The 26,588-nt window shown below is 37.3% G+C and overlaps 1 protein-coding gene across 1 annotated transcript; it reads right to left on the reverse strand.

The window, feature by feature from the left end:
- Positions 1-5,867: 5,867 nt before the first annotated feature.
- Positions 5,868-9,269, reverse strand: LOC132095866 (pentraxin fusion protein-like). The gene is made up of 5 exons (XM_059500964.1): positions 9,263-9,269; positions 6,946-7,225; positions 6,716-6,852; positions 6,129-6,429; positions 5,868-6,039 (listed from the first exon to the last, which is right to left on the reverse strand). The coding sequence occupies exons 1-5, from the start codon at positions 9,267-9,269 to the stop codon at positions 5,868-5,870; spliced, it is 897 nt and encodes a 298-aa protein (XP_059356947.1).
- Positions 9,270-26,588: the final 17,319 nt, after the last annotated feature.

Raw genomic sequence — 26,588 nt, forward strand, 5'->3', positions numbered from 1 at the left:
AATGATTGGAATCTGCCGGAAAGTGTTGCTAACTTAACAAATTTATTGCTAAATTTTGCAACTTTTCTACCTTTTCAAACTTTTTTCTCCTGTAATAGTTCAAAAATATGTTCATTTATGATATGCTTGTTATTCGTTTGTACCCATAATTGTTGCTCAGTTAGGAAAGATAGTAAAAAGTAGGCTAATTTTCTCCCAGGACATTTGCTACCGTTCGGACGTTCTAGCTTACTGCTCTGCGCTTTGCTTCTTATTTCTGTACTTTTCTCTGATTTTTCTAAGATTTCTACATCAGCAGATCAGCACAGTGCTCACAAACACTAAAACTAAAAACTCTTTGGGACTGGAATAATACTACAAAAAGAAAACTTTGCCTCCCACTGCCAGCAGCTTACATTCCAGAGAGGGGAAAACAACTGCCTACATTCAAACAGAAGAGAGAAAAAATGCCTCCTGTTGGATCTACTTGTTGCATGAACTGCTGCAAACTTCTTCAAAGGATTGTGATTCTTGAAACAAAGTTACTTGCTGGAATTCCAAAGCAGACGGAACGCTTAGTAGACCGTCGTCATGGACCCCCTCAGAATACAGCTGGTGAGTCCCATGAATCTTCTGAATCTCAACAGTTTATACCAAGTGTAGAGGAACAAGCCGAAACTGATCGCCACACTAATCAATGGCACAAACAGGGAGCGAGACCCAAAGGAACACGAAATATCAGATTGTCACGAGTTTCTCGTATTGCTGCCGTAGCTTCCTCTACCCCAGATTCGACTATGACAAGGATTGTGAATACTGGCATTCAACCACCCCCTATACATCTTGAGAACAGATTTGAAGCATCAATGAATGTGGGTGAGGAATCCCCAAATGTGATTAAACATGGATCTGATCAGCCAGCAGCTAACATCGCTACTAACAGGCGCTCAAGGACGAGCAGACAGCGGCTTTCAGCTCAGAGCGCAGCCGAGCCAAGGACTCTGATAGTGGGTGACTCTGTTATCAGAAACATCCGTAGCAGGACTACAACAACATGCTGCCTTCCTCAAGCAACGGTCTCTGATGTGAACAAGGAACTTCAGAACATTCTGATGAAGCACAAGACTGCAAATCGAATCATCATCCATGTGGGGAAGAATGATATTCGGAAAGAGCAGTCAGAACTCCTTAAGAAGGACTTCAGTGAACTCTTTGAAGACTCAAAGTTCAGTCGTTCATCAGTGGACCACTCCCAGCAAGGGGAACAAATGTGTTTTCACGGTTGCTTGGGCTGAACACATGGCTACAAAGATCTTGTAATATAAAAGGAGTGCATTTCATTGACAACTTCAATCTTTTCTGGGGCCATAGACAATTGTTTAAACTGGATGGCCTCCACCCAAACAAACTTGGTGCTAGAGTGTTTAAGGACAATATCTACTTTTACCTCCGTCATCCTTCAGCAGAGTGTGTCAATCCATTCAGCACACACACACACCGGGTCCGAGTCATCATGTGGTTGACATATCCCACAAGGACACGGATAACACCACACAGCCAAAACAAGCACTGCTCATGGACACTATCCTGACTGAACCCTGCCCACAGACCTCCTCACAGACTGACTGTGATGTATCAAAACAGCTACAAGATTCAGCACCCAGGGATTACTTTCTGGAAAACAGCCAGGGAAGCCAGGACAACATATCACAGCCACCGGAAACACCAGAGACACAGCCCATCTCACCAGACACATTATCACTTTCTCCAGCATCTCCACTTCTGTGCTTCTCACAGAAAATGGAGGAATTGTTGTATGCTGGGACTAAACTCTCTCACTCATTTGCTGCAAGCCCGCAGATATCACAAAAAAAAAAAAAAAAACGGCAGGCCCCAAAACCACCAAAGCCTGTGGTCCCTGCTCCTGCGAGAGCTCTTCGACCACTGCCATATCGCCAGGGCCCAAACCCTCTATCTGCTGAAGGTGAACCAAAAACAACTGATAGCAGCTCTCAGTGATATGTGTCGGCTCCCCGCTATAATAACAGCAACATTCACAAATGCCTACTGAACAAGCGGGAACCCAGTGTGCCTGTAGCTTTCTCTATTTCAGTTTTATCACCTGATAGAAAGTCTGAGGCCATCTCAAGCCGAAGGGCAAACTCATCTAATCTGCGGCCTATTATACATCAAACTAAAATTGATGTAAAGACACAAAGCACAGCCATCAAGTTAGCATCTTTAAACATTCGCTCACTAAAAAATAAATAATTTCTAATCAATGACTTTATAACCACAAACAATCTGGATTTTATGTATCTTAATGAAACATGGCTTGAAGACAGCTGCAATGCAACAATCCTCAATGAAGCAGCCCTTCCTAACTTTACTTTCATGAGTGTCTGCAGGACTGTTAGGAGAGGTGGGGGTGTAGCTGTCTATTTAAAGATGTCTATCAATGCAAGCAAGTGTCATTTGGTCAGTACTTATCTTTTGAATATCTAGGGATTGTGCTGAAAGGTGCTCCACGCATTCTGTTTATTATTATTTACAGGCCTCCAAAATACTCTCCAGCCTTTGTTGAAGAGGTCACAGAAATGTTATCAATGATTTCCTCAGAGTTTGACTGTTTGCTATTTCAGGGGATTTTAATATTCACATAGATAATTCAGAAAACAAAACTACAAAAGAAATGAAAACGGTTCTAAACACTTTTGACTTGACTCAGCATGTGCATGGACCCGCACACAAAGGTGGACACACTCTAGACTTAATCATCAGTAGGGGTCTAAACATTTCATCCATTGTTATTAAGGACATAGCACTATCTGATCACTTCTGTATTTTCTTTGATATTTTGATGTCTGCTACAACTGAATCTAGATCGGTCTCTGTCAGAAGGAGATGCATTAACGAGAACACAAGTGTACTATTTATGGAGGCTATATCTTTAACACCAAGCATTTCTGCAGACTCTGTTGATATTCTCCTTGATTCCTTCAACTCAAAAGCTAAGAATGTTATTGATGATATTGCTCCAATAATAATCAGTAAGAAAACAAACAGACAGAAATCAGTTTGGAGAAGATCAACAGCAGTTCAGACTATGAAAAGACAATGTAGAAAAGCAGAGCGGATGTGGCGGAAGACAAAACTTGAAATTCACTATAGCATCTACAAAGACAGCCTTCATGATTTTAATGTGAAACTAGCCACAGCTAGACATAATTTCTTCTCAAGCCTTATAAACAGTAACTTAAATAACACTCGTACTCTTTTTGCCACTGTTGAGAGACTGACAACCCCCCCAAGTCAGATTCCCAGTGAAATGCTATCAGACAGCGAAAGCAATGAGTTTGCATCCTTCTTTTCTGAGAAGATCATCAATATCAGGAAGGCGATTAGCACATCCTCAAGTAATGCAGAGGTCAGACAGATTAGGCCACAATATCAAAAAGATACTATGTCTATTTTTGAAGCAATTGATAGCAAAATTCTGGAAGACATAGTGCAGCACCTAAAATCGTCAACCTGCTATCTTGACACACTTCCCACATCTTTTTTCAAAAGTGTGCTTAACTGCTTAGAAGCAGATCTTTTAGATGTGGTGAACGCCTCACTTCCAAACTCCTTAAAAAATGCAGTTGTTAAGCCCCTCCTGAAAAAGAGCAATCTTGATAACACCATTTTGAGCAATTTTAGACCAATATCTAATCTTCCTTTTACAGGTAAAATTATAGAAAAGGTCGTTTTTAATCAGCTGAACAAATACTTAAACTCAAATGGATACCTGGACAATTTTCAATCTGGTTTTCGACCGCATCACAGCACAGAGACAGCACTCATTAAGATAATAAATGATATTCGCTTAAATTGTGACTCTGGCAAAATATCGGTGCTGGTATTGCTAGATCTCAGTGCTGCGTTTGACACTGTCGATCATAACATACTACTAGAGAGACTGGAAAACTGGGTCGGGCTTTCTGGGATGGTACTCAAATGGTTCAGGTCATACATAGAAGGGAGAGGCTATTATGTGAGTCTAGGAGAGCATAAGTCTAAGTGGACGTCCATGACATGCGGAGTTCCACAAGGGTCAATTCTTGCACCGCTCTTGTTTAGCCTGTATAAGCTTCGACTAAGTCAAATAATGAGAAAGAACCAAATTGCCTATCACAGCTATGCTGATGATACCCAGATTTACCTAGCCTTATCTCCAAATGACTACAGCCCAATTGACTCCCTCTGCCAATGCATTGATGAAATTAATAGTTGGATGTGCCAGAACTTTCTTCAGATAAACAAGGAAAAAACTGAAGTCTTTGCATTTGGAAACAAAGATGAAGTGTTCAAGGTGAATGCATACCTTAACTCTAGGGGTCAAACAACTAAAAATCAAGTCAGGAATCTTGGTGTGATTCTGGAGACAGACCTTAGTTTCAGTAGTCGTGTCACAGCAGTAACTAAATCAGCATACTATCATTTAAAAAACATTGCAAGAATTAGATCTTTTGTTTCCAGCCAAGACTTGGAGAAACTGAGCATATCACACCAGTCCTTAGGTCCTTACACTGGCTTCCAGTTACATTTAGGATTGATTTTAAAGTACTTTTACTCGTATATAAGTCACTAAATGACCTAGGACCGAAATATATTTCAGATATGCTCACTGAATATAAGCCTAACAGACCACTCAGATCATTAGGATCGAGTCAGTTAGAAATACCAAGGGTTCACACAAAAAAAGGGGAGTCCTCCTTTAGTTACTATGCCACCCGCAGTTGGAATCAGCTTCCAGAAGAGATCAGATGTGCTAAAACACTAGTCACATTTAAATCTAGACTTAAAACTCATCTGTTTAGCTGTGCATTTATTGAATGAGCACTGTGCAATGTCTGAACTGATTGCAATATATATTTTCACTGTTTTTTTTTATTTCTTTTTATGTAAAATCATTTTCTAACCGTTTTAAATTAATTTTAAATAAGTAACTTTGTTTTATGTAAAGCACTTTGAATTACCAATGTGTACGAAATATAAATAATACTTGCCTTATAATAATAAAATTAATTAAATATTAAATAAAATTAAATTAAATAATACTATATAAATAAACTTGCCTTGCCTAATTTTCTCCCAGGACATTATTTCCTGAAGTTTAGTCATTTCCTGTCCCTACACAAAATCCAAAGCATGATTTAAAATAAAGGTAAAATGATTGTGAAAATAAATAAAGAAAATTATTTAATATTAACACAGTACATTTTGCCCTATTTTATGGACTTTTATTGTGTGGCATACTAACAAACTAATGCTTACAACTATAACTTTTCAGAATGTGTAATTCAATGTTGAATTTAAATACAACATCTAATTATATTTATATTTTAATATATATCACATTTGTAAATATAAAATTTTTTAAATATTTATATTATTTTACTATTTATCTAAAATTAACATGTTTCAAATCATATTTTTGATGAGATTTGAGAAATCTCATTGTGTATTCTACACATTGTACACAATTTTGCATCATGTAATTACATCATCACCGAATAAAATCACAACGTCATTTAGTAACTTTAGCAACAAATCAAACTGCTTTTAGCAACTCTCTGTGAAAATTAGTTGGCAACACTGCTGCCCGCGAAAACAGTACTTCCAATAAGAATCTACGTGATTCGGAGTTTCCCATAAGGGCGAACAAATTCCCCACACAAATTTCACTACATGTTCAAGTTGATAATGCAAATTCGACCAACAGAAAGATGCTGGGCTTGAAAATGACATTTTTCTTAACTGTGCTTTGTTCATCTCTATGCTACTGACAATGGACCTATTTTATTTTATTTTTTCATGCAAAATTTCATTAATGTGACAGCACTTTAACAATCTAGAATGAGGTGTCGGAAATTACCCGTTCCATAAACCTCCACCTCACACAGCGCGATAATTGCCTGGATGTTAGGAATGTACATGTTCACATAACGACCTTCCATTCCACCGCAAGAGAAACTGACAGAACTGCCTGCTGGGACAGATGAAGTGACACCACATCTACAGAAAGAGAGAAACCATGACACAATCAGCTGACCTGCTCAAATCCAGTTCTCCTGACACGTTCATAACTGTTTTCATTACTTCACCTTGGATTGTTGTTGCCGTTGTTCTCCAGAGAGTTTCCGATGCGGATCTCTACTCCAGTCGTTTGCTCCAGACAGCAGTCGGCTCTGTTGGTGACGGTCACGTTGAAAATGGAGTAAGAATCCAGCAGGTCCAGCCTCCACCACGGGTTGAGCTGGTAATCTGTGATGGAGCAGTATGTATGGGTTTCTTCTGGATAGGGTTTACCTGAAGGAGAGTATCTGATGCCGTCGATGGCCTTTGCAGCTCCACAGGTGGAATATGTGGACGACTGTACAGCTGTTCCTTTTAATGCCAAATTCTCTAAAAATATTTAAAGAGACAGAGGGTCAAAACTCAAATGTATATGAATAAGAATACCAGAGTTTACCACAGTGTCAAAAATTCCCCACACTGATTTCACTGCATGTTAAAGTTGATCATGCAAATTCAACCAACAGAAAGATGCTGGGCTTGGAAGTGACATCATTGTGAGCTATGCTTCATACATCACTATTGTGTTACATATGTTATTGACAATGGACCTATGTTTTTCCATGTGAAATTTCACTAATGCGACAGCAATCTAGAATGAGGTGTTAGAAATTACCTGCTCCATAAACCACCTCACACAGCGTGAGATACTTCTGGATGTTAGGAACGTACATGTTCACATAACGACCTTCCATTCCACCGCAAGAGAAACTGACAGAACTGGCTGCTGGGACAGATGAAGTGACACCACATCTACAGAGAGAAAGAGAGAAACCACGACACAATCAGCTGACCTGATCAAATCCAGTTCTCCTGACATGTTCATAACTGTTTTCATTACTTCACCTGGGATTGTTGTTGCCGTTGTTTACCAGAGAGTTTCCGATGCGGATCTCTACTCCAGTCGTTTGCTCCGGCCAGCCGTCTCCTCTGTTGGTGATGGTCACTTTGTAAATGTAGTAAGAATCCAGCAGGTCCAGCCTCCACCACGGGTTGAGCTGGTGTGATGTGACTGAGCAGCTTGAGGCTTCACCTGGAGCGTATCTGATGCCGTCGATAGCATTTGCAGCTCCAAAGCTGTGATATGTGGACACCTGTACAGCCGTTCCTTTTAATGCCAAATTCTCTAAAAACATTTAAAGAGACAGAGGTTCAAGACTCAAATGTGTGAAGTTTCAGTACATTCTATTTAAGTTAATTAATAAATTACAATCCAAAACACTCAATTCCATTTACAACTACATTAAAACCTAAAGTTAATATTTGTAATGGATCTGTACGTACATGATTTAACTATGAGCGGTTGTATGTTATTAACCAACATTTACAAAGAATAATAAATACAATAAGTTGTGTACTGGTTAATGTTAGTTAATGTATGTTAATTAATGGGACATTAGTTACTACTTTTTACCTTCCAAGTTTTCTAAACTCTCCTGAATGGAAGAGACACCTGTTACAAAAACAAAATATTTCAATTTCTTTCTGATATGTGGATCAATTTTACGTTTCATTTAATTATTTAAATATTTAATAAAGAATAGCTAAACAGCATCTATAATTGTACATAATTTGATTAATGCATGTCATTTATACTCACCCAAAAGTAAGAACAGATAAGAGAGTCCCATCATCTTGTTTTTTAAAGACCAATAACCAGATAAGTGTGATGGTCAGATATGACAAGTGTGTGAGTTTCCCCTTCAGGTGTATTTTCTACTATAGGTCCCTCCTTTTATTTGTGTTTCTCTTAGCAGCTCGAGTCTCCACCCTTAGGAAAATCTGACTGGCAGCTTGCTGAATATATTTCACACATCACAGGACCTCCAGAATTGCTTTTCTCAGAACACCTCTCAGGTCAAGTCTGATTTACTAAACAAATCTTGCAAAATCCAGATTATTTATTTATTTTTGGTTGTGGTTTTTCTTAGCACCAGGACATTTTTTTTACCAGTATTGTCAGGTTGATTTTCATTTTTTCATTTTATTTGACTTTTATTCATCTCCTAAAAGGAATCATCTAAAAAAAGTTTGAATCAACTTGATGTTTGTAGTTGCCAGAGTCTTAATATCAACCACTGAGCCACAGAAGGTAGTTGAACCCAATAGTCAAGACTCATTCTTAACTCAGAAGAGTTTATGTAACAAAAACAACAAAAAGAGAACAAAATACCTTTGCTTAGAGTGAAGTTACAAAACAGAAAAATCTTCAGTCCAAAAGTTCTTGAAACGGAGCAAACTTACAGCAGTAAATTGCCCAGGAACAACAACCACCAAGCAAAGATTCAAAGAAAATGTTCAGTTTAAATACACAGCCCAGAATGAGTCATATGTGAAAACTATAGCACTGATTACAAAAGGCACAAGATTGACGTGAGGGTACCATGGGGACTTCTAGTGGCCAAAATAAACGATTATAAAACAAAAGCTCTCACAGTAGTGTTGTGTTTTCCTGTATGAGGTCGTTTTCTTTTATCATTCAAGTAGTTTATGCTAAATGAGAAAAATTATTGTGGTAAAGTATAAAAAAAAAAATAATATGTGGAGCATCTAAATGAAAGCAATGGGATAACTAATTTAGAATACTTGTGTGATTAAGAAGATATTCGTAAAAAAGAATGCATGTTTAAAAAATAAGAAAAGTGTTTCATTTTATTTATCATTGCTAGCTTTGCATGCAAAGTAACACTAACTGTTCATGTGGAGTGAAAGTATCTTTTTTATTATTCCCATGTAAATTCAGTGATGTCAAACACACAGTTCTATTTTCATGTTTTATGGAAAATTTGAGCTGTTTTCCTCATGGGGGCAAAAATAAATAAATAAATAAAAAATAAGATTAAGTCCATGCAGCCTTTCATCCGTACTGGTACTGTTTACTTGTCTGACACGGATCATCAACCTGCTGTGATCTTGTGAGATACAGGTTCAGAGCAGTCGTTAATCCTGAAGGGGTTGCTTCTCTTCTCACAGAATTTGCACACCAGTTCTGATGTACTAATAGGAGGTAGCAAGTTGTGGTGTGATTGTGTTCGTCTCCATCAGGTACACTTGAAGTCAGATGTTGTGACTGGGATAGTCATCCTTGGCGTGTGTTTCCAGTTACCGTTTGAAGGGGTTGGTCTTATACTGATACCAATATCAGATTCCCCGGGGCACTAACCAGCCATTACCTCGCTTATTGGTTAAGTCCGTCCCTGGCTAGTCGGTGTGGCCAGGTTTCTATTTAAGTTATGAGCTCTATTTTGTTATTGGGGGATCATTTGTAGGGAAGAGGATTCCAATTAATTTGAAGATTCATGCTGTCTCCTGTGTTTTAAAAGAGAGGGAGTAAGGGAAGAGTTAGTCTTTTTCATTTGAAGCTAGGTAAGGCTAAGACATTTCTTTTCAAACCAGCATGATAGGTAAGGATAGTGAATGGTTGGGGGTGGCATTTTCTTGACATTATCAGTTGGTGCTTGTTTGAGGACTTATAAAAGTCAAGTCACCTTTATTTATATAGTTCTTTAAACTGTTAGCCTGCACCAGAACGCCCGCATCCTCAACACCCATCTGCTCACACGTGTCAGTGTTTACGAATAAATTAAATGAAACGGGACAAATTTAATCTTGAAAAAAAACTATATATCATTATAAAGTTCTAAGCCTCAAGCATCGACGACAGATTGCTGTTCTTCAATGGAAAGCTTATAAAGACTGTGTTTGCTACAATTGTGTAAGCAGTACACATCAAAACATGAAGAATGAAAACGCAGTAAATACCAGATTTGTCATAATAACGATTCATAAACACACCCATAGCTGTAAATCCCAGTTAAGTTAGGAAGGTAAGGGTCCACTGAATAAAATCTCATGGAGCACATTTAGTCCAATGAAGCAATTACGTTGTAATATGGATCATATTTCCTTTGTTTATGTTTCAGTTTTTCAGGGACAGAACTGTTTTGCCGCGTTTCCACCGCAGCAACTTTACCCAGGAACTAGGGACTTTGGCCTGTTACTTGGTGTGTTTCCACCGCAGGAACCAGGAACTAAATAAAGTTCAGGGTAAAAAAATGCCCCTCAGAAAGTCCTTGCTGGCGAGGTGATACTTTTTCAAAGTTCCGGAACTTTTAGGGGCGGGACTTGGGCGCTAAACATCCTGATTGGTTGAGTTCACGCAGAATTGGTTGAGTTCAACCACCATTTATTCAGATAATTTTCAAAATATTACTGTTATTGTGTCATGAAATGTAATTTTAAAAGTATTTCAGGCGAGAAAGTCGTTTAAAATTCAAATCTGTGGTTTATTTATAAAGACAGCGCCTATTTAAAAATGTGTTTCGCCGATCTTGAAGACAGTGAGCTCCACGCGATCAGCGGAAGCTCAGTGATCATCTATCCGCCGAGAGCACCCTTACCCCCGCTAGACCTTCTGATGTGTGCCGCTGGCTCTGATGTCTCTTTAGTGGTTAAACATAAAATATTATTCGTTTTGGGTAAATCTAACAGGTTATCCTTGGTCTGTATTCAATTTATCTATGTTTTAAAATGAAAATAAAAAAGGCAAATTTATATAATATTTTGTTTCATTGTAATGGCTGTATATATACACATATCCCTGAACTAAGTAATTTTCTGCAGCTGTTATTATGTTTAAATTTAAACCAAAGGAGGCAGTGGTATTTGATATCCTATTTCGTTTTTTTGTAAATATACAGAGAGGAAAATTGCAGTAGCCATGGTCAGCTGACTAAAGTTATCAAGTACGCTGCTGTTTGCAGAATTACAGGATTTGCATCATGGCGGACATCACACTCTCGAGTCGAATGCACAAAGTCCGAACTACCGAGGATGCACGTCCAAAATCAGTGTACTTTGTATTGAGAAACGCACGCAGACCTACGTCACCAGTGTATTTGCCTAATATTTCTGGTACTTTACACCGCGGTGGAAAGCAACAGTTCTGGGGGGAAAAAAGTTCCTGGGGAAAAATGTTCCTGGTACAAATCTTCAGAGTAATTTTGGTGGAAACATGGCATTTGTGTCCGTTATAGAATGACTCACGCTAAGAAACTGTATTGTTAGTAAAAAAGCGGCATGGTTTTGCAGTGTACTGTGTCACAAACCGAATGAGACGATCTATATTTAAATCTATATACGAACGTATATTTGGATTCTGGCGCGCCCTCTTGACGTCTCTTGACGTGTGCTCTGACGCACCTGTCATCTGCTCAGAGGTGTCAAGTAACGAATTACAAATACTTCGTTACCTTACTTAAGTAGAAATTTGGGGTATCTATACTTTACTTGAGTAATTATTTTACAGCCGACTTTTTACTTCTACTCCTTAAATTTTCACGCAAGTATCTGTACTTTCTACTCCTTACATTTTAAAAATAGCTTCGTTACTGCTATTTCATTTCGGCTTGTTTTCATTCCGACTTGTCAAAAAAAATAAAAATAAAAAACCAATCCAGATAAATCGCGCCATCCGTATGGAGTGAATTTGATTGTGGTTGGATGAGAAATATAAACATATACCATTCCGACACCCTATTGGTTTGTACGCGATCCATCGCACCTGCACATGACACAAATCACATCACACTCCTGCAAGGACATAGCCAGTTTTGGGTTTGTTTATATATTTCTTAAAAATAGGGTTGGGTATAGAACCGGTATGCACAGAACCGAATAAGGATGCAGATTTTGGTGCCTTTTAAATGCCTGAGCGATTGATTGAAATGTTTGTCCTGGTTCTCCGAAATGTACATATGAAGCACGGGCATCGCTAGGCTTTTTTAGTGGGGCTGTAGCATTTAGCTCCATAAACTGTACACAAATTCGCGATCGCCTCAGAGTCAGTCCCCTTACATTTCATATGAAATCGGCGTCAGACCGGTCTCCTTCCCGCCTTTCAGCGCTCTTCAATCCTCAGACCACGGTGGAGCAGGGCGAGCCGACTCAAACACAAACAGAGGACACAAGGTGTGTGTTTATCAATAGATTGTTAGAATATCCTTATCTGTGCAGTTCTTTGTCATAAATACAGTTTACAAAAGGTCACGAGGGAGCAGTCGGTTTCTCATCTACTGTAAAGTTTTCGCTTGTCACCGCTCATCACACCACAGCTGTTTCCTCCAGTGAAAATCTAGCCCTGAACACATATGAACGAACATACTTTAATTACACTTATTTAAATATACTTAATTTAATTATACGTACTTTATACCTACACTACCTACTGTGCAAAAGTCTTAAGCATGTTAGTATTTTCACTTAAAAGAATGGTGTTCAGGCAGTTATTTATATATATATTGCTGTAGTGTGTGTCAGTATAAAATATCAGTTTACATTTCCAAACATTCATTTTGCCGTTGTCAGACTGCTTGTGCATTCAAAATCGCACTAGATTATTATTAAAAATTAATGGCAAACTGATATTTCCTACTGACACACTACAGCAAAAGATATAAATAACTGACTTAAAACCTTTTTTCGGGGTGAAAATACTAATGTGCCTAAGACTTTTGCACAGTGCTGTACTTTACAAACGACATTGTTGCTACTTTATAAAGAATGAGCATACAGTAATTCACAGAACTGATTAAGGATAGTGACAGACAGCACTCATCTTAAAAATCAGATACATATAAATATCAATAAATATCAAATATCATCACTAAATATCAGAGTGAGTGACAGAGATACAGTAGAAATATTATGTGTGGTTTTGTATTAAATAATGACCCAGATTGTGAAATACATTTATTAGCCTTAGATTAAGGGAAGCACAACTTGGGAAATGAGAGCATCCAATGTGAAAGCTATGGATTTATTTTAAATATTTGTAATGTTCTTTAATGTTATCCATAGTTTTTTTTGTGGCTCTTTTTTTTTAAGTATCAGTTCAGGGATCGTTTAGGCACCGGTACCGTTTTAAAAGTATCGCAATTGCACTGGACCCTACTTAAGTTTTCATTTCTCCCTACTGGCTCATTTAGCAAATGGGTGCTTTCTCTTCATCCTCCACAAATTAAGCTACTGTAGGTAGTTCGGTAGCGAGATGTTTTAATAAATTATCATTTGCGATTGACGACGCGATTGACAATGTTGTGATAAGTAGGCTACACCAACTTTGTAACTCGTTACTCCCCCCCACACACACACACACTGGACATAGCAGACATATGTAGTGAATACAGGAAGCTATCAATCAAGAAGGTATAAGGATTATGAGTTTTTTTTAATTTTTTGATTAATCACTTGGATTAATCATTCATTTTGACAGCACTATAATGTTTATTGTATATGGACAACCATACAAGGGTAATTGTTACTAAGCCTGCACCAATGTTCTTGTCCATTGCCTTTGCAGATTCATGCAGCTAAGCTTGGATGTACATTTACATTCCATTAAATGTTATTGATGACATGCCTCTGAAGTTTGACTTTTTGCAGCATAACAATACTCATAGGCAACTAGTCATCATATCTCTAGTTCTTTAATGTATTTGCATTGTATTAAAGTGCATTCATTTTCAATGGGCATATATGCGGCTGAAACAGGAAGCCTAGTACATCCCAAATTTTTCAACATGAACATTTTAATATAACATTATAGTCATTATGGCCTATGGCCTTTAGAATTTTTTTTTTTTTTTTGAGGAGGTGGAGTAGTGCACAATCAATAAGAACAATAAGAACAAGCTTTTGTTCTTAATCGCATTTTTTTTCTTACATTACTTTTACTTTTATACTTTAAGTAGTTTTTTAAACCAGTACTTTTACACTTTTACTTTAGTAAAAAGCTTGAGTCGATACTTCAACTTCTACAAAAGTCTTTTTAAACCCTAGTATCTATACTTCTCTTGAGTAATGAATGTCAATACTTTTGACACCACTGCATCTGATGGAGGCGGAACTTATGGCGATCACCTTTTTCTTTGTTTGTTTTATTTTTCAACAGTTTTATATATGTAAGAATGTGTTTTATGTTGATTGTGAATGTATCTGCATGATTCAGTCTGTTTGAATGCAAATCAGCTTGCTATCACTGTGTAATCACAGCTATCAAAGTTAAGGCATCTATATGAATAGAGAAGTGGATTATTTATTTTATGGCGCATTTGTGTTATTACCATCTGTTATAACTGGCCATCTCGAATTATTTAGTTCGATGGCAAGAAGGCAAGACTTGAACTCACAACCTTAGGGTTATGAGTCAAACTCTATCATTATGTTCTTGTAAGCAGCGGTTTCTTCCAAACAAACACATGCAGCCATCAAAATGGCCTCACATTTATGGAAACAGCTACAAAGAATAGTGCACTTGAAAGAACAATGTATTGGTTCATCAGGAACTTCAAGGAAAGAGGTTCGACTGCAGTGAAGAAGTCTTTAGGATGTCCCAGTGTCAAGCAAGCTCCAAAATATGATCACTGGTCATAATCTAGATGTGCTCTGTTTGACAGAAACCTGGCTAAAACCTGATGATTACATTATTTTAAATGAGTCCACCCCCCAAGATTACTGTTATAAACATGAGCCGCGTCTAAAAGGCAAAGGGGGAGGTGTTGCTTTAATTTATAGCAATGTTTTCAGGATTTCTCAGAGGGCAGGCTTCAAGTATAACTCGTTTGAAGTAATGGTGCTTCATATAACATTATCCAGAGAAACAAATGTTAATGATAAATCCCCTGTGATGTTTGTACTGGCTACTGTATACAGGCCACCAGGGCACCATACAGACTTTATTAAAGAGTTTGCTGATTTTACATTCGAGTTAGTTCTAGCTGCAGATAAAGTTTTAATAGTTGGTGATTTTAATATCCATGTTGATAATGGAAAATATGCATTGGGATCAGCATTTATAAACAGGGGCGCTGCACAAGATCCCGGGCCCTACTGCATAGGCAGTCCTAATGCCCCCCCCCCCATTGAAAATATATACTCCAGACTTTTCAAGGGCCCTCTCTTCATTGGGGCCCTGGTAATCAGTACTGGTTTTACCCACAGTCCGACGCCCCTGTTTATAGACATTATGAACTCTATTGGGGTTAGACAATACGTCTCAGGACCTACTCATTGTCAAAATCATACTCTAGATTTAATACTGTCACATGGAATTGATGTTGATGGTGTTAAAATTATGCAGCCAAGTGATGATATTTCAGGTCATTATTTAGTTTTGTGCAAACTTCATATAGCCAAAATTGTAAATTCTACTTCTTGTTACAAGTACGGTAGAACGATCACTTCTACCACAAAAGACTGCTTTTTAAATACAGTTTCTCCTTTACGCTTAAAGGAACACTCCGACTTTTTGGGACTTTAGCTTATTCGCAGTATCCCCCAGAGTTAGATAAGTCCATACATACCTTTTTCATTTCTGTCCGTTCTGTAAGTGTTATTTGACGCACCCACCGCTAGCCTAGCTTAGCACAAAGACTGGATGTAAATGGATACTGGTAGCATAGTAATCCCAATAAGTGACAAAATAATGCAAACATTTTCCTATTTACATGTTGTGATCTGTATAGTCACAGCGTGTACAAATAACAAGGCTATATGAGACAGAGACCATTTTTAATTGTATAAATACTGGGAACTATATTCTCACTAGGCGTAGGAGCACAGCTAACGTTACTTGGGCGGAGTGGCTACTTGGGCGGAGTGATTAGCACAGCACACGAAACGCGCTGTGGTGAGGAGAAGAGAGTTCGCTCAGAGTTGGAGTAATAGAGTCAGCAATTACTAGATAGTAGATTTATAGTGTACAATCATGGGTGTTCGCTGTATTGTAAAGAACTTAGACAATAAACAGGGGAGACCAGGTAATACCATGATGTTTCATAGAATTCCAACCAAAAACACTCATAAACGACATAGATCCAAACACACCTGTAAACACCATCATGAAGTATTTCGTTTGCTCTGAACATTTTACTGTAGACGACTATTTTGAAAAAATACAAGTTGCCACACGGACCATGAAACGTGTGCTAAAGGATAGCCATCCCATCGATAATAAAGACAGGACAAATTGGATCACCTGTTACTGCGGTAAGTGTTCCGTTATGTTTTGAGATGACTAACATTAGCCATACTGTAACAGTGCCATGCTAATGTAATATAATCTTAGTAGTGACACTATTACGTGAATAGGGGCTCCGTATATCCGTGTATCCCCTTTATTGTTATTATTGTGACACACTGTATGCAATGGCTATACTACAATTTCATTGAACTATGAATGATCATTATAACAAAATCACTTACTTGGTGGACAGCTGACCATTAGGTTCACTCGGCATGGGACGTTTCTTCCAGTTGATCTTGTCACAATGGGAAAAAAAGACAACTGCCGGGTGTATTAGGGCAGAGAAATCTTCGGTGGTAGTGACGCAAATATTTTGATTGTCATCAAGCCTTGACATTGATGGCAATACCCGGTCCCATTAATTACAACAAAGGCACTCGGTTTCTGTCAGCATAGGTTGTCATGTTCCACATTTACAACACCAGTCCGTGTTCGTTCTGATTCTCCCTTTGTCTTACAGCTTCCAAAGTTTGTAACCCCTCGTCTGTGTATTCTGGCTCAAAACTAGATGGTTCTGGATCTTGGTTTGATACACAGTAAAATTCCTCTGAGTCTGACAATTCCTCAAAGTCAGCCATGATCACGAGTCCCGTCTAGCTAGTTAGTCACGTTTTGTTTACGGAACTATCAACGGGGCGTCTCGTGTGCTGCGCTAATCACTCCGCCCAAGTAACGTTAGCTGTGCTCCTACGCCTAATGAGAATATAGTTCCCAGTATTTATACGATTAAATATGGTCTCTGTCTCATATAGCCTTGTTATTTGTACACGCTGTGACTATACAGATCACAACATGTAAATAGGAAAATGTTTGCATTATTTTGTCACTTATTGGGATTACTATGCTACCAGTATCAATTTACATCCAGTCTTTATGCTAAGCTAGGCTAGCGGTGGGTGCATCAAATAACACTTACAGAACGGACAGAAATGAAAAAGGTATGTATGGACTTATCTAACTCTGGGGGATACTGTGAATAAGCTAAAGTCCCAAAAAGTCGGAGTGTTCCATTAAGGAAGGTTAAGGAAAACAGTCTGACATCATGGTACAATGAGCATACTCACACCATAAAGAGAGCAGCCCGGAAAATGGAGAGCAGCTGGAGGAAAACAAAACTAGAGGTATTTTGTACCGCTTTGCGGGAAAGTAACCTATCCTTCAGAAACACATTAAAAACTGCTAGATCCGATTACGTTTCTTCTCTTTTAGATGAAAACATAAATAACCCCAGGTATTTATTCAATACAGTGGCTAAATTAACGAAAAATAAAGCATCAACAAGTGTTGACATTTCCCAACATCACAGCAGTAATGACTTTATGAACTACTTTACTTCTAAAATCGATACTATTAGAGAAAAAAAAAATTAACCATTCAGCATTCAGCTACAGTTTCGCATCAGACAGTGCATTATAGACCCCGTGAGGAACAGTACCACTCATTCTCTACTCTAGGAGAGGAAGAATTGTATAAACTTGTTAAATCATCTAAACCAACAACATGTATGTTAGACCCTATACCATCTAAGCTTCCAGAAGTCATAGATCCTCTTCTGACTATTATTAATTCCTCATTGTCATTAGGATATGTCCCCAAAACCTTCAGACTGGCTGTGCATGTAATAACCCAGAACACTGTTTAAGACTTGATGGTTGCTTTGTCAATTCTTCGTCATCAGTTAGGAACCTAGGTGTGCTATTTGATAGCAATCTTTCCTTAGAAAGCCACGTTTCTAGTATTTGTAAAACTGCATTTTTCAATCTCAAAAATATATGTAAATTATGGCCTATGCTCTCAATGTCAAATGCAGAAATGTTAATCCATGCATTTATGACCTCAAGGTTAGATTATTGTAATGCTTTATTGGGTGGTTGTTCTGCACGCTTAGTAAACAAACTACAGCTAGTCCAAAATGCAGCAGCAAGAGTTCTTACTAGAACCTTACTAAAAGACACACTCTTGCAGTTTAAATCTAGATTAAAGACCCATCTCTTTAACCTGGCTTACACATAACACACTAATATGCTTCTAATATCCAAATCCGTTAAAGGATTTTTAGGCTGCATTAATTAGGTTAACTGGAACCGGGAACACTTCCAATAACACCCAATGTACTTGTTACATCATTATAAGAATGGCATCTACGCTAATATTACTTTATTACTCTCTTATTCCGAGATCAGCGTAGCCACCAGATCCAGTCTGTATACAGATCAGAGGGTCACTGCAGTCACCCAGATCCAGTACGTATCCAGACCAGATGCTGGATCAGCACCTAGAAAGGACCTCTACATCCCTGAAAGACAGCGGAGACCAGGACAACTAGAGCCCCAGATACAGATCCCGAGTAAAGACCTTGTCTCAGAGGAGCACCAGGACAAGACCACAGGAAACAAATGATTCTTCTGCACAATCTGACTTGGCTGCAGCCTGGAATTGAACTACTGGTTTCGTCTGGTCAGAGGAGAACTGGCCCCCCAACTGAGCCTGGTTTCTCCCAAGGTTTTTTTCTCCATTCTGTCACCGATGGAGTTTTGGTTCCTTGCCGCTGTTGCCTCAGTCTTGCTTAGTTGGGGTCACTTCATTTAAAGCGATATCGTTGACTTGATTCACAATGATTGCACAGACACTATTTAAACTGAACAGAGATGACATCACTGAATCCAATGATGAACTGCCTTTAACTGTCATTTTACAATATTGACACACTGTTTTCCTAATGAATGTTGTTCAGTTGCTTTGACGCAATGTATTTTGTTTAAAGCACTATATAAATAAAGGTGACTTGACTTGACTTCTCTCTAGGAAAAATCTCAAGGACAAATTGAAATTCTGCAGTAAAATGACCTGCACTTGAGCTCTGAACAGGTCAGTAATTGTTCTACATTTCTGTCTGCTTCCTCTTCTTTCTCAAGGCCTGCGCATCAACTCTGTTCGATACTGTTTGACAAGCTTGGAACAGACGTGAGCAAATACGTGTAGAGCTGCCAGTCAAGACTAACAGATTTATTATCGATTTACTATCAAATGGCTAATTCTGAAATTATCACTTTGAGACATTGAGAATGCAAAAATATTAAATATTATTATTAATAATAATAACTTAAAAAGCAAAAAACTGTCAAAAGTCATGTGGTTGGACCAGTACCACAAGAGTCATACACTTGTGTGAATGACTGGCTTCTAACGGATTGCGTTTTGTGTTTCATTCATATTATATTATATTAAATTAGTCTCTGTTAAAATAGTTGACTCATGATTTCTTTGGTTTTCTTAGTTCTGTTCATCTTCAGTTGTTTTGCAATTTGTGTATTTCTTTTGTTCTTGTTATAAAGCAATTGAGTTACAGTGTTATTTGTGATCTGAGATATATTGGTTTCCCCTTTTTGTATTATATTAAATTACTTTTAAAAAACACTAAGTAAAATAAAGGTCTAGATAATCAGAGATATACACAACAGAATTCTCAACACGATAATAATATGAGACTCTAATTCACAACAACAACAACAACTCTGCTCTCTCCTCCTCCTCCTCCTCCTCCTCCTCCTTGTTACATCCTGATGGACTTCAGGTGATGAATCAGCAGGTGCCTCTTTTTACACCCAATTCGGGCGGGGTCAACTGCAAGTGAGAGAGAGACAACGATAAACACAGAAAAATACAATTACCAGATGTATCAGATGGAAATTCTTGTTACAACCATGCAAATCACCAAGAACATAGTGTAGACAGCTGTAGAAAGTTGATATTGGTCTGTGCACAATGATGAATTATATTGTGTGTCATAATATCTTCTGTATGGTGACTTGATGTACAGTATGTTAACTATAGTAGCTCTAGATCAGGGGTGTCAAACTCAATTCCTGGAGGGCCAGAGAGAGTTTACATTCAACCCTTATTAAACACACATGATCACATCAATCAAGTGATTCAGGCTTATTTGAAAACTGCATGGTTTCTGTGTTGTAACAAATCTGAGCAGTGCTCCGGTCCTCAAGGAATTGAGTTTGACACCCCTGGGGCCCTATTTTAATGATCTAAACACAAAGTGTAATGTGCATTACACTTTGCGAGGAGGAGGAGGAGAGAGCAGAGTTGTTGTTGTTGTTGTGAATTAGAGTCTCATTTCATTCATCAATGGCCCCGGACTGAATGGCGACGCACCTTCCATCGCAATGCGCCGGGTGTATGATATACACCCTGCTCTATATAAGCCACAAACCTTTAGTTCATGATTTCCACTCCATCAGTCTGATCACTGATCATTTCCATGTTGTTTTGTGTGTATTTAAATGATCTCAGGCAGGATGTAAATCTGGAGCTCCACGGGAGTCCATCATCTGCTCAAAGCTCACACAAAGAGCCGTCACTTTACACAGATCTGACACTGTACTGTGTTTTGCCTCAAACACAGACATTAGTATTCACATTAGTGTTCAGAAAAAAATGAACTGGAATGTTTTCGTTCAACATTATTTTCATTCACATGACTGATATCTTCTTTTGTGGGGTCAATCCCACAACTTTTAAAATATATTCAGGTCTAAACTGAAGATTTAAGTGTTTGAATTACAGTTTTAACATTAACTTATGAATGTATGTGTCAAACAAAACAGTTAAGTTTTTTTTCAGTAAACTCTGTGAGTTTCATTGCGTTTAAATAAATGAACACAGCTGCTAATTAGTGTGATTAAACTCTGTCACGTGACGTGCCATAGACGTGCCTTCATCCGTTTTATATTAATTTCAGGTTCAACGATGTAAGTTGTATTTGTAGTAAAATCATGGTAATCACGACACTTACAACAGTAGTAAATGAAATGTGAAGTTAAAACAAAGTAAACGGGACATTAGTAACTGTAGCTGTAGTGTTACTATGGTATATTAGTAATCAATACAACAATACAATAATCACCTGTAATGTTAGTGTTTTTATGTGCTTTTATATGACAGATATCACGGTAATCATATGTTCTGTACCATGATTTTAATACCTTTTAATTTAAATCCCAAAAAAATAAAACAAATTAAAAATAAATAAATAATTAAAAATGTATTTTTTTCATCTTGCAGTTCATTCATATCAGTTTATATCTAAATATTATGCTCACAGATCATTATTAACATTCTGTATATAATTCAATTTTATTTTCTCTCCCCTTTTTTATTATTTTTATTTTTAGCTGAAAAAGACGTAAAGGAAGCAGTCAGCCCAGTGGTGTTTGTGGAGAGGTATTCCTTCAGAAATGGAGAAGACAGAAAGCTGCGGAGGCAGACATTTGCAGCAGTAAGTCTGTGATAGTTTGTCTCTTTTATCAAACATTCCTGCTGTTATCATTTGTACAGCATTTGTTGTTTCTTAAACTGTTGCACTGTCCAAATACCCACACTTGCCATATTTGCACTTGACCACTTGAGTGAGCATGATGACCATAAGTGTGTGTCGAACTTTTCATGACCTGATGACTGTGTTTCCCAATCCTGATCCTGGAGAACCCCAGCACTGCACGGTTTTGGTGTCTCTTATCTGACAAACACACTTTTGAGGTCTTTGAGTCTGATGAGCTGAATCAGGTGTGTTTGAACAGGGAGATATCTCAAATGTGCAGTGTTGGGGTTCTCCAGGACCAGGATAGGGAGCCACTGCCTTATGGGACACACTTATGTGTTTACAGAGATTTTTAATATCTAATTATCAATATTTCACATACTGTACATTGGACAGCTTTCCGTGACCTCTTGTAAGATCTCGGCAAAAAGTCTGATGATTTATTCCAAAACATGATGTATGATGGGATACACTAAGCGTTGTATAGCGCTCCGGAGCAGTTAGGAGAGGTTTAGTGTGTGTTAAGGACGCTGTGCTTTGACATTATTAAGACCGGGGACAGTCTTGTGCACACACAGTCACGTACACACACTCTCAAGTGGCCAAGACTGCAAGTGTGGGTATCTGGACAGGGTCAAAGTCTTTAAAATGATCCCTAAACACAGTCGCACATCACAGTCTTAATAATTCAGTTTAACACTTGTATGATATTGTCTCATCTGACACTATCAAAATAATTCATATCACTATAGCTTGCTATTAATTACTTGCTTTTAATAATGCATGCATTTAACATTTAGTTATAGAGCATCTTTACAGAGGCTGCTTTTATGGTCTAAACAAAACCCAGTGTAATGTATAAGTTGAATGTAATGTAATATTTCCTTCCTTTCTGTTTTACAGGATTGTTTGCAGATAACACTGTAGTTCTCCATCATGCACAAGGACTCACCTCGTTAACTCTTTATCCCCCGCACACACAGAAATGGTCCCTGGATCAGTGATTCGACTTTGCAGTGGTTTAATTTTGGCAGAAGATGTAATTTTGTTTTAATTATAAGCTCATAATGAATACATTACAGAACCAGTAATGAAAACAATAGTTAAAAATAGTATTTTTCGTATTGATAAAGCATTTTATTCTCTTTTTCAAGCTTCATACAGTAAACTTTTTAGACTTTAATTAAGAGTTTTAGTAAAGGAGATATTGATACACAGTCATCCCCTAGTTCCAGTCATGAAGTGAATTCATGATGTTATTGTCAAAGGTAGCAGGTGTTTGTTTTCCTGAACACTTTCTCTGTCTTCCATTGTTCGGTCAATCAGTGTTTATTTGATGCTGTGCTGATGGAGTTTTATAGATGATATTGCACACTTGACATGCATGTCTTCATGATGTTATTTTGTGAGTTTGAAACATTTACATTGTGTTGTATCACTTTTTGGTCAATTTAATTTTTAAGAAAATGTATCTTTTCCAGTGTTCTCTGAAAGACATACTGTATTCAATGTTTTGTTTTTTAATACAAGCATTTTCATTTTCATACTAAAAATAGTTAACGTTTACAACATAACTGCCTTTTTATTCTTTATGGTGGCAAAAACGAGCTTGGTGACAGAGTAATTTGGGTACGTCTTTAAATGAGTTTGACATATCAATAAATAATGTAAGATCCTTACAAAACTATGCATGTTCATTATGCTTTATGTATTTATTTGTTAACCCCTTACTAGTCACCCCCCTTTTTTGGCATGGAGACAGAAATGACATACCAAAAATAAAAAGGTTTCTGCTCATGATTCTTTCTGACTAGATACATAATCAACCTTTGTTCACAAAGCTGACACTTCAAAGTTTACTGTTACAATAATAGAGATATATAAGCTCAAACATAAAAACAAAAATAAAAATATTAAAAACATATTTTTAAAATGTATTAAAAAAATTGTTGATGTAGGATATGAGTTTGAAAACACAGTTTAGCTAAAGCCACAAGTCTTCCAAAACTTCATAAAAAAATTCATTATCGAATCTGTAAAACTGTGAATTTTATGAAATATTTTCTAAGGCCATGTCATGTGTGTTTTTAGAGAAGGCTAATCAGATTGATTTATGGCACTTGTCATCTCTGTAAGATCTCACATGTAAACTCTCATATGTGCTCTGAGTGTTTTTTTTTCTGTGACAACTCCCCCATTCATTATTCTATTGTTCTCACCAAACGAGTCTTTCACACCTCCGCCAGGTATGACACATTATCCGCATTATTCTATTGTTTTTATTCCACCTTTATCAGCCTTTATTGTGGTTTTTCAGGCTTTACAAAGACACAAAGCAGTGATCTCACTTCAGTCTCTGTTTGCATTTAGCCCTTATTTATCAAAAGTCTTACAAAAAAATACAACAAAACATTTTCTTACGACCTTACGTGAATTATTGTGCCAAAAATGCATTAAGAAGAAGAAACGCACCTGCTATCAGTAGCATTACAGCTAACGTTAGCATCAAGCTACATCAGACAATTTATGAAATTATTAGTACGCTTTTACTCAAAACTCATTTTAAAACCCGATTGAGTGTTTATAATAACTTCCTTTAGCGATCAGGGGTGGAATTTGGTCGTTTACTGTTGTAAAAATATGCTATTTATAGCCTTTTACATCGTTGCACAAGTTAGCATTTCAGATGTACATTTTCGATTTTTTTTATAAAAACGCCCCAGATCTCAAGAAAATCTCATACCAAGCTTTACTATCGTAATCGCGGGTTTATTATTCGGATATTTCGTGTGTACAGAGCATAGACTGTAAAAGGTGTTTCAGTGTTTTTGTGATCAGATATGAACCAGGAAGTTTACAGGAAGCATGTGACACGATATGGCGGTGTCCGGTTATGACACTCTAAGATTGAAAACCAGAAGGACCAATCGGAGTCTGACTGACACACACGACCTCCCAGCTCTGCACACACACACAGAGATCGCTGGGAGAGGCTGTTTATCATCAGATCGCGTAAATCAGTGGAAAATGAATAGAAATGATGATTCTGTCTGAAGAAATATGAAGTAAACATCAGTAAATATATCCATATATCTCCGCGGATATGCATCGTTGGTCTATAAATCCTTATTGACGCTGTTCAGTGAGTCTATGTGAACACAAATATACCGCTGCTGACGTGACTGAATATGAATGAGTGGTGAATTTCTATTCAAAATGTGGCATAATACGGATTTATTATTTTGCACTCCTGACATAAATCACTAAATAACTGTCACTGCAACAATGTTCTATCAAAATATTGGTCAAATATCGAAACTAGAGTCTTTAAACTTTCAATTGATGCACAGTTTGTCCAGATCAAGTAAGAGAGTGATGTTTAACATGCCTTGAAAGTGAAACAATAATAAATTGGGCCGTCTGCGATGCTTGCACATAAAGGGGTTAATTCATTCATTCATGCATTTATTATTTCTGTGTTTATTCCTAGAGTTCAAATGGTAGAGAAGGTAAGTCACAGAAACACAAATGTGAACAATTGTAACTTTAAAACACAATGTAATATACAATGTAAATTTTAGAAGCACATCATTTGATTAGTAAATATATATGTCTTTGGTCAAAAAAAAATAAAATCTTAAAAATGTGTCATATTTAATGAGAGGAATCTATCTGTTGGATACAACTGCGACTGCTGGGCATGTGCACATCAATATTGCCCAATTTTTGTTAAGCTGAACAACGGAGGAAGGTGTAGACGTTAATAAAACAGAATCTTATAAGTAGCAAGCTTAATCTATTGTTAACCGAATCTATCCCTTCAGCCGAAAAACGAAAGACATCTGTCATAAATGGATAAGGAAGTGTGACGCCGCTGCTCAGCTTCGATGTCATTGGCTGTGAATTTTCAGGACAGTCTGTGGTTGGACTATCTTTTAACCCATATTAAACAGCGCATCATGTTAAAAAGTATGTTTAGCTGCTATCATCACATTAGTAATATATAAAGTCAACAATGAAGTGTCACTATCTTGAGAAAAATGATATCTTTAGCGAGATCCTATCCCTAACCCTGTGCATAACTTCAATGAACTACAAAAAACAGCCCCTAGTTTTGCCTTTCCATAGATAGAACGACGGAGGCTTGTGGGTAATGTAGTTTAAAACTTTTTATTAATGAAACAAAATAAATAGTTTATTTTAAGGAAAACTGGATATCTAAATATGTTCTTTGTGCAAACCTCTATGATATATTTGAGAGGCAGGGTGAAATGTAGTATTTTATAGTGAGCAATATTTAAAATGCCTTTCTGCCAGCTTTCCATTTATTTCTGAAAACTGAGTTCAACATTATTTTATCAATTTAGCATAAGTAATAATCCTGCCCATTTTCTCTTTGATACGTTAATTGGACTCTGATTTACAGCCATTTGAAATGTACAGTTTTGGGCTCTTCCAGGGGGTGCTACTGGGCCCCTGGGGATAGAAGGGCAGTAAAACCTACATATATGTATTCTCCTCATCATGGACAACAAACTGAGCTGAGTCACATTTATATCTGACAGTTTTCACAGTCCTCTGTTTTCTATTCTTACATCATTACTAGTATACCTTTTGACAGGACATTGTGAGGCCATCTGATGAAACATGGAAAAATTATAAAGAAATTATTTAATAATGAAAATAATATATTATTTCTTTGATTTCTGAAGTAAATTGCAATAAATATTATGGATGAACCTGCAACAACTTGCCTTTATCTATTCCCCACTGTAAAGCAGTAATCAAGGACAATGTATACACATTGTGATACTTCACTATTACACAAGGAAGAATTCATGGAGTACTAAGAATATATATATATATATATATATATATATATATAAACTAATTAGCAGCAATTAGTGTAAAAATGTCCTCCTCACCCCCGTATCTTCCTCCTCATGTGCTGGACATCAGTAATGGGCCTGCTCTTGGTTTGAATACAGTACAAGATCCACGTTGATCATTCCTGCTACATTCTCAGTTATCCCTCAAATGTTTGTAACAATAAAGCCCATGGCACCATCTTGT

The sequence above is a fragment of the Carassius carassius genome, chromosome 2 (genome assembly GCF_963082965.1).
Source record: "Carassius carassius chromosome 2, fCarCar2.1, whole genome shotgun sequence".
In the NCBI taxonomy this organism is placed as follows: Eukaryota; Metazoa; Chordata; class Actinopteri; order Cypriniformes; family Cyprinidae; genus Carassius; species Carassius carassius.

Bases quoted from the DNA above. Each gene is read 5' to 3' on its own strand.
- LOC132095866 (XM_059500964.1), bottom strand. The intron at 6,430-6,715 runs GTAATTTCTAAC...AAATATTTTTAG, and splicing joins TGAGGTGGTTTATGGAGCAG to AGAATTTGGCATTAAAAGGA. The intron at 6,040-6,128 runs GTGAAGTAATGA...CTCTTTCTGTAG, and splicing joins AACGGCAACAACAATCCAAG to ATGTGGTGTCACTTCATCTG.